The following is a 9612-nucleotide window of genomic DNA, read 5'->3' as shown; positions in this document are numbered from 1 at the left end:
CAAAGTAAATAATAAATAAAAAGTGATGTTAAAGCTTTAACTTAATACCTCACTTATGAATTATATGCTTAAACTTGAAATATCACTTATGAATTATCTTCTTAGGCTGTATTTGGCGCGCCAGAGCTAGCTGATAATGTATTTTATTTTTCGAGTTTTTTTAAGTTATGTTTGGCAAGTCAAAAAGTAGCTTATAAGCTAGTTTTAGCTTTTTATAGCTTTTTTAAAATTTTCCGAATATACCCCTTAAATAATTATAGAAACATATTCTTTTAAATGTCTTTTTACGTCATTTTATATTTTTCAGCTAGTTTTTCAGTAGTTTTACCAAACGACATTTTTTATCAGCTAGTACGCTAAACATAGCGTTAATGCTCCAACAAACTTCACGACAAATATAAAATAAAATAAAACAAATCACAATACAAAAAGAATGTGATTCATCCTTGAACCTCAAACCTTATTTATGGATCAATATGAAGAAGCTAAAATACAATATATTCAATCTCATTTATAGATTCTCACTTTATTCTTGGTGAAAGGTAAATCACAATATTCCACAAACAAATAATGTGTTGTGTGATCTTGAACCTAAACACTCAGTTATGAAATTCTCACTTCGTTATTGCTATAAGGAGGAGGGAATCATTCCCTCCCAACCCATTGAACTCACTGCCACATCACTTTTTCTCTTTTATTTTTCTTCATCTTTCCCAACCCACAACACACGGAAACCCTATCTTTTTGAACCCATTCAATTAAAAAAAATACAAAACAATCATGGTAAAATCTTAATTAGCAATAGAGTTACCGCCGATATCACTCCCGCTTTAAGAGGTTGTTTAATTGGTTTCATTAACCCACTTCATCATCTCTCTCTACTTTCTCTCTCATTTTCTCTTGTACCATATGTTTTAAAACTTGTATCTAAGTTGTTTTGTATTTTTTTTAATCAAGTGGGTTGAGTGGGTTAAGAAATATATGATTTCTGTGTGTTGTAAGTTGGGAAAGATGAAGAAAAAGAAGAGACAAAAGTTGATGTGATAGTGGGTTGGAAGGGAATGACTCCCTCCTCCCTAACTCCTTCCACCATCAACGCGCAAGAAGATAAATCACAATATTTTCATAGCAAGGATGATAATGCTTTGAAAGACTTAAATATCATATATAGATTCTCACTTCCTTGCTATTAAGGTGTGAAAGATAAATCACAATTACCGATACCCAAATACCCAAATTTCAACTGTTATTTGTTTCTATCAACAGCCTAATCACATCCTTACTACTAGTACTAGGAACTTGATACTTGTCAAAGTATATACAAAACAAAAGGTTTCAAAATTTGAAAGAAAAAGCAAACAACATTTAGGTTGGTGGTAAATAGTTTGGTAAAAGCTTGAACCATATTGTGTGACCAAAACTACATATATATTGTCAAACAACATGAAATCCTCAAGAATCCAAGCTCTTCTGTTACAAATCCTATGAATAATTGTGTTCTAAATTACTATATCTTCTTCTAATAACAACCAACCAATTTGGATGTGTATGATCTTATAAGAGCAATTAATATCCTACATAACCCACCCCTCTCCAGTCTCTAGTATCTCCATAGGTGCTACAGGGTGAACAATTTACCTCGGTCAAAAATGATATCAAATTTTTTGATGTTTTCTGATTCTGATTTAATTCCTGTTTTGTACAGATAGATTTTTGAATGACTCGTTATCAAAATTCTAGGAGAAATGTGATATGCCAGAATGGTATTATTTACAGCTTGGCTTCCAAATTACTCCCTGTTCTTGATGTTCTTGCCTTTAAAGCCTTGGCGATTGATGGCTTCACGTGCATTTTGGACTAAAAATACGACTTCTTTTACATCTTGAAAGCTGAATTCAATCACCTTTTTTATGGAAATCATAATCTCTTTGTTTGGAGATTCTTGTGTGATTGAAGTAGCAGCAGCTTTGTATGAATTCTGTGTGTTTGTTGAAGCTTCCATTGCAAGATTCACATCCCCTGTCTGCAGATTAGTTTCAAGAATCAGAATGTTGGATTCCAATGGAATTGGAATTCGAGATTCCATTCCTTTCCTCATTCCATTGAGAGGGTATTAATAATTAACTTACAAAGTCAAGCAGCCTGAGAAAGTTTGCTTGGTTTCTAGCAACAAGATGGTGTCCAGGGTGTGGAATGCTCTTATTAGACAACACACTCTTATCCATTGTTGCTTGATTGTTTAAGTTATCAACATCAGATGCAGAAGATGATGGTGATTCACCTGAAAATCACACAATTATTCTTTCTTATATATAACTATTTCAACAATGTGCATTTGTTTATTATAACATCTTACTTTCAATTTTTCCTATTACAATGCAATGATTGAGTAGAATGAACTTATAAGAAAAAGTGAGAAGTAGAATAATATAATAGAAAGAAATAAAGCTAAGATGCTATGATAATTAACAAAAAAAATAATAAAAAGTACCTTGATTAACCATTTGCAAACTTGTTTGTAGATCCTGCCTAGTGACTGAACTCTTGCAATAGACTATCCTCATATATGCCACCTCCATACATTTATAGGCCAATGCTGCAGCAGCCATTTCTTTTTGTTTCTCATATTCTTGAGCACAAATCCTGAAATAATAAAATCACCACTTTTCACTTACAAAATGAACCAACTAATTGCAATGTACTTTATGTGTAAAGAAATTTAACTTTTACTTGCTAAGTTTGGCAGAAGTAGTGTAAATATTTACTGGATCCACTCCTTTTGATTTATTGAAGTCAATGCTGCAGGATTCTAGAAGAGAAGCAGCATAAAGAAACTTCAATGCAGAGTCAAAGTATGCATCGTTACACTCATAATCAAATCCAGAAATCTGCATAAAGAAAAAAAAAGATAGATAAGAATAAGATTAGTGTATAAAATCAACAGAATTGAACAAGAAATACAAACCTTTATACGATCAGCATAGTCCTTTGACTCCTCTGCTCTTTTGAAAGCAGTCAAAGCAGTTTGACTGGATGCATACTCCTTCACAAAACCTACAACACCAAGATCCTTCATTGTCCCACATTCATTCACAACACTTTTGACATTCAAATTACCTCCCTCTACTTTTTGCTCTACTTCATTTAAGTCCCTTTTCTTTGATATGTCGCCTAAAAACACCTTTTTCGGATCTTTTTTTACTTCTGAACTACCTATAGCACCCAACTTTGCTTCAGATCCACCATGACTCATCATCATCAATGGTGTTTGTTTCTCTTTCTCATCTCCTATGATGCCACCTGTCCGTTTTCTAGAAATCTTCTTGCCCGAAATATCCTTATCATCATTACTGATTTTAGTATTTGAATATTCAGGGTTCATAGAAGATCTACAACGGTCAACATCCACTTCAACCTTCCTCATTTTATTAGGAAACGGTTCTTGCTTGGTCAACTCGGTCAATGGTTCTGACCCTTTGACTTTTACTCTTTGGAAATTACATTTTTTATCTTTTTCCCTAGACTTTGGTAATGATTCCTTCCCAGAACTCTGTGGAATATTAGCATTGTCTTCCATAATCTTGAAGACTTCTTTTTGTTTCAGTTCAACTTTGCCACCAAATCTTTGACTTGCATCAATGACAGATATACCCTTGGTGTTATCTTCCCTGGGAAGTAACTTTTTTGGAATTTGAGTCCCCTTACCACTTTTTCTTGAAATAGTTCTAACAGAAGGTGAAAGATTGGCATGATTAAGAGCCCTAATAGGAGATGACGAAACTGACCCTACTGGAGACCCTTTTTGCAAACTAACCATTCTACAAGAATCTGAAACCTTTGAAGAGCTTGAAGTGGCAGCAATTTCCAAATTCTTTCTTGAAGTAACCTTTTCTCTATGTTTATCCAGTTTTCTGTCAACTGAATTCTCTTTACTCCCTGGCAAGATGATTTTCATTGTTTTTCCTTTGAGGGTAGATCTGTCATTCTCTTTAATTGCAGTGGAATCGTTTATCTCAGTGTTGGAACTCTTTAATCTCTTCTCTTTTCTTCCTATTCTATCATTATTACCTTCACTAGGCTGACTCTCCTCCCAGTCTTTCAATTTTCTCTTTTTTGCATGCATTTCCACTTTTTCAGTACCCAATAATTTACTCTTCATGGAAAGCTCGGTACTTTCTGTCTGCCTCTTGACTGAAATTACTAAATTGTCCTTGTAACCATCAGTATTAGGTGCAGCTTCAGTCTTGAGATTACTTGAAGTTACATGGTCATATGGGTCGGACCCGGTTTTGCTTTTTAGCTTTTTTGGCTTCAGATCACCACCTGAAAGTGTATTTCATATGGACAAATCAGTAAATTCACATATAATTATCACCATTAGCAACATAACATGTACTTCAAGTTCAAACATAACCTTCATTCACATCCTTCTCATTTACTTTAGCAGCATGCCTTCCCATTGCAAAGTTGTTTGACTTATTGACCATGTTTTTCTCTTGGTTTGCTTCACTTAAACTTTTTCTTTTTTGTGACAAATGTGAAATGCCTTCAGGTCTTGAAATATTCTTCTTTAAAGGCATGTTCTCTGAATTAACATTTGAGTTTATATGGTCAGAATATCTGATACTCTCTGAAGCTAATCCAGATATCGCCCCACTACCATTGTATTGAAGGGGGTTATGATTTTGATTCTGAGACATCAAGTGAAGGTTCATTTCCTGAACTGCCCTTGTGGTTTCATCCTCACTGATATCACAATTATTCCTTCCAGGCCTACACAATCAAAAAGCAAATCCTCAAAACATGCAATGTAACAGCAAAAGATGGATTTTTTTCATGATAAAGTTATTAAGTGATGTCTGAATAAATGATGCTTATAGAATATCTGAGAAACTGATGGCATAAATGAGGACAAATTTGTAAAATGTTAGAACTTAATGAGTAAAGCATTTTTTCCCTTTTTTTATCAGGTGCTGAATTAATAATTGAGTAAGTGTTGTATGAAGAAAGAATGTTTCTTTTTTGGACTGAACAAACCATCTTAATGACAGTAAATGACCTTTTTGCCCTTTCGACTAAAAATGATGCAAAAAAGAAACAACTATACATATCTAAATGAACTAAGTCTTGTATCCACTTAAGTCAAAAAGAAACACGCATTTTCTCTATTAAGTCGTTCTTTCTGCATTCATGTACATGCAATTGTGCCTAATAATGACCACAACAGCAAAATGGTCATTTACTCAGATTATTCAGTCCAAAAAAGAAAGCCTTTATGCAATCTTTGCCCCTATTATGTTCATTAAGTCAAAAAGAAACATCAAGAAGAAAATTATGTAAAGGACTTAAGAAAACTACTTACAGCCATGTTGACATGCTACACAGCCACTTATCAGGTAGATTCTCAGGCTCAATACCAATTGGCAAAAGGCGCCACTTCTCACAACGATCACATCCTACCCAATGGTCTGAAGGGGCTGCTGGAGCAACTTGTATTGCTGACTCAGCAGGAAGCCCATTTACTGGAATGTGTCTTTCTTCTTGTCTTTGGGTATTATCGTCATTTACCCTCATGTCAAGTATATCTTTATAGCTATTACGTACCTTCACAATATCCTTTTGGGCACTCTTATTATCTTTCATTGCTCCAGTTTGAATGATGCCCATTAACTTACTTTTTCTTTCCAATGGCAATTTGGTAACAGAATGACTTGGTTTGACTTCATGTGGTTCACAAGTCATAGCCTTAAGACCAACTTTCTTTTCGACATTTTTCTCACCAGGGTCATTTTTACAAACTGTATGGACTGTTTTACCCTTGGTCCTGTCACTTCCCTTTGTATCAAGTGAAAACTTTTTGGTTTTGGTTTTGGTTTTGTTTTCCTCACTTGAACTATGAATGACATCATGATCCTGGCCACATGCTGAATCAGACTCCTTACAATCAGAGCCAAAGAACTGATCTTTCAACCATTCTTTGTTTGTTTCCCTTTTCTTTACAGGTACATCTTTCTTAGCTGCTACATTTTCTTTACAAAGTACAGATTTGGATGACAGATTCACTTTTAAATCAGTTGTTGAACACTGTTTACTGTCAAAAGATTCTTTCCCCGAAAATGGAGCCTTCTCAGCCTCAAAGCCTCTACTTTCATTGTGTTTCATTCCTTTCATTTCACTTTTGTCTTGTGAACTTACTTCCTTACCTTCCATTGGCTTCCCTTCTCCAAGGATAGAAGATGAATCATCCACAAAACTAGACAAGCCTATTTTTCTACCTATAACAGGAGGCATAGGCTTATTTTCAATGATTCTTTCAACTTTTTTTATACAAAGAAGGCTCTCATTTAGTGGTGAGAGCAGCCGGTTTCCAGGAACAATGATAGAAGTCATATCCTACCAACAAAAAGAAAAAAAAAATAATAATAAGGAAATATAAACACAAGAAATAACAAAATTACAAAAAGTAGGAGAAACTTACACGTAGTATGGTGTCAGGAGAATCAAGAGGGATATGATGAGATTCAGTTAATGGGCAATCACTATCCTCATGATCATGATGATCATTGCCCATTGATGAAGATGGAGAAGAGAGACCCAAACCACTATAAATTGAAGCATTTTTTCTTGCAGATTTATCAGAACTTACTTTAATTCGTACCTTCAATGACCTTTGCTCACTTGGATTTGCCGAATTACTTATAGTGGTTTCATTTTTAGAAACATGAAATGAAGAGGTAACAGGTGGTCTAACAGCCAGGACAGGTTTTGTGGGTATGATTGCATTCATAGGAGCACTCTGAATGGATTGAATAACAAAACCCACAAATGTTAAGTGAAAATAATGTGTTTATCAATCAATATAATGAACAAACAGAATCCCAACTACCTCCAAACACGATTTGTTGAAATTTTGAACTGTTTGAGGTGTCTTGATATGAGAATGGACAGTTGGAACCTGCTTGTGTGAGGGTAAAAACGACCCATAGCCACCAAATTTTGGCCCTGTCAAGAAATTTGTTATAGAGTTGTCCCATCATTTTTCAGATAGGATTAGAAAGCAGTTATGCTCTTCTTTTGGGTAGAAAAGTTGTATTATCGGCTTCTTACCCAATATTTCTGCAGACATCCCACCTTCAAAATCTTTCTGAAAATGTCCCAGCACATTTTGCAGCCTCTGATCCTAAAAGAAGTAGAATTCTAAATGTTACTAGTGATAAGTATCAAAAGTCGATTAATCATGGTGAGCATATAATAGTTGCACATACAAGTTTATACAGAATTAAAGATCAAGATAAGTATCATACATAAGGAGAGACCTTGTAATTTTGAATTAATAGAGTAAAGTGTCACAGAAACAAGATTCAATTCATAAGAAATTCCCAAGTGAATGAAATTCATCTTCAGAGAAGTGGAATAAGATTCAGAGTAAAATGCACCATCAAGAATGTGGAATAGAACTCAAATTATTGGGTAATGATATACAACAACATTTGGAAAAACACTATCCACAACTTCTATTTAGTTCAAGTTCAAATAAATGTTACTTTTTACATTTTCACATTGGTTATATTCAGTTCTCAGAGTCAAAATTTCTGCAGGAATTGAAGAATGGCACAAAGTGGTTACTCTTTAGAACACTCAATTCCAAGAACTACTAACAAACAGAAATCCAATCAACAAAACTTTATTTCCATTGGTTTTCTTTCAATAGGGGCCTAAAAAACCAGTCTGATCAAATCCCCAAAATGACACAAAGAAAAGGAATTTCACTCAATTGATCATCCATCATTGACTGCTTAGTCCCTTAATCACGACAAAGTACCTATTAATGTTTCTATTCCAATAATATATTAGCAATTTTAGTTTGGTGATGCAAAAAATTTAGAATTTTATAGACCCAACACAAGAAAAAAACTCTTACAATGTAAGAGAGAGCTGTATCAGGGTCAATGCTTGCGTCATTGTCGTCAAAACAAGCCTCTCCTTCTTCAAGCTCAGTCTCTTCCATCTCTTCTCGATAACCCTAACCCTAACCCTAATTACCCCCAAAAACCCTAACGATGATCCTAAAGTCCAACATAATTGATCATACAACACACATTACTACAAATTACTTTGAAAGTGCAAATTAGACCAAACGAACAAGTTTAGAAACTAGAAAAACCACAACGGAATTTCTCTCAAACTGACCACAAACCCTCAAAGAACCCTTTTTTGATCAAAACAACAAGAACACAAAGAACAATTTACGTATATGTATATGTGACGTATATATAAGCGCGAAATCCAATCCCCTTTTTAGGAGCAGTGTTCGACGAACAACCCAGAAAAGAGATGAATCAATATGCGCAATCGATCGAAATTTTGATTTTTTTGATTCCGGAAATTGATTTTGGTTTTTATTACATTCGAGATGATACAGAGTGAAAAGAGGGGGAGGGTGTTTTGTGGTTTTCATATATTTTCTATTTCTTTTTGGGCTTTTCTTTTAATTTCCCTTCGTGAATTCTATTTGGGCCAAATTCACAAGATTCTAAACACATGATGCGTTATATATTCGTTAATTCGTATATATATTTTTATAAAAAAGGATGACAATTAAATATCTAATTGTCATTTTAGCAAACACAAAAACAAAATTTATTAAGTAAATAATAGTTATTTATATCATGTAATTATTACTTACAAAGTGATAAGATCCATGTGTCATAATATATTTCTTTTTATTTTTCGAAACATTATTATTTACCTTTTTTATATTGGTCACTATTAATAGTTATGTTTTATATTATCTAATCATCCCTAATAAAAATAAATATGGATCCAAACTTATTTAATGAGAAAATGTTCTAATGTTTTGGCTACAAGACATCGCACGTGCAATCCCAACTTGAAAGCAATTTGCATGCATGTAAATTAAAGGTAAATGTCATCTAAAACGTTTAAGTCAATCCATCCTATAGTACGTAAGGCATACATAACATATGAAATATCACAACAAATAAAAATTACTAACCTTTTATGGAAAAATATATTGTAACAGAAGACAATTGCAAATGAAGTACACACAATTACATCAAACGAAGTTCACACAATTACGTCGTGACAATTCAAAATTATACCTTCCATGATCGACTTTCCTTCTTGGTATCATGATTTTAAACAATTCAAATCGGTTAGTTAGTGTATAGTAATATAACTGTCGTTTAATTCCACATAACCATGTCTTGAACCAAGGGCCGAACCAGGGGGTTTCATGGGTAGCCGGTGCTACCTCTTAAATTTTCAGGCGTAATGTAAAAAAAATTGGAAAAATTCCGGCATGCTACCCCTAAATTCACGTGTGGTACTCCTTAGACTTTTTCTTAGTTCTGCCACTATCTTGAACTTATTTGGTTTTACATATACCGCTCAGAAGTACCATTTATAACCCTTGATTTTGCACAAAAAGTGAATACACAATAATTGCATTCCTAAGCACGATTAAACTTGCAACAAATAAGTTGGATAGAAGGGCAAGACATCAACGCAAAACAATTACAACCATATGTCATAATGATATCCATATTCGTATAACTAAAAATAACCATTGCACTAGACATTTTGATATGT

General features: G+C 33.8%; 1 protein-coding gene across 1 annotated transcript; it reads right to left on the bottom strand.

Moving 5' to 3' along the window:
* Nucleotides 1-1317: 1317 nt before the first annotated feature.
* LOC145114906 (cysteine-tryptophan domain-containing zinc finger protein 3-like) lies at nt 1318-8435 on the bottom strand. The gene is made up of 11 exons (XM_079051027.1): nt 7922-8435; nt 7108-7180; nt 6887-7002; nt 6479-6796; nt 5363-6393; nt 4415-4773; nt 2966-4323; nt 2731-2888; nt 2492-2643; nt 2130-2281; nt 1318-2023 (listed from the first exon to the last, which is right to left on the bottom strand). Exons 1-11 carry the CDS (start codon nt 8006-8008, stop codon nt 1790-1792), a joined length of 4038 nt encoding a protein of 1345 aa, XP_078907153.1. The 5' UTR covers nt 8009-8435; the 3' UTR covers nt 1318-1789.
* Between the last annotated feature and the right edge of the window lie 1177 nt (nt 8436-9612).

The sequence above is a fragment of the Lactuca virosa genome, chromosome 5 (genome assembly GCF_052849685.1).
Source record: "Lactuca virosa cultivar CGN04683 chromosome 5, Lactuca_virosa_CGN04683_v6, whole genome shotgun sequence".
In the NCBI taxonomy this organism is placed as follows: Eukaryota; Viridiplantae; Streptophyta; class Magnoliopsida; order Asterales; family Asteraceae; genus Lactuca; species Lactuca virosa.
This window is presented reverse-complemented; position numbering and strand designations above follow the sequence as displayed.

Bases quoted from the DNA above. Each gene is read 5' to 3' on its own strand.
- LOC145114906 (XM_079051027.1), bottom strand. From the start codon at position 8,008: ATGGAAGAGACTGAGCTTGAAGAAGGAGAGGCTTGTTTTGACGACAAT. The intron at 6,394-6,478 runs GTAAGTTTCTCC...TTTTGTTGGTAG, and splicing joins CTCCTGACACCATACTACGT to GATATGACTTCTATCATTGT. The intron at 4,324-4,414 runs GTTATGTTTGAA...ATACACTTTCAG, and splicing joins TGAGAAGGATGTGAATGAAG to GTGGTGATCTGAAGCCAAAA.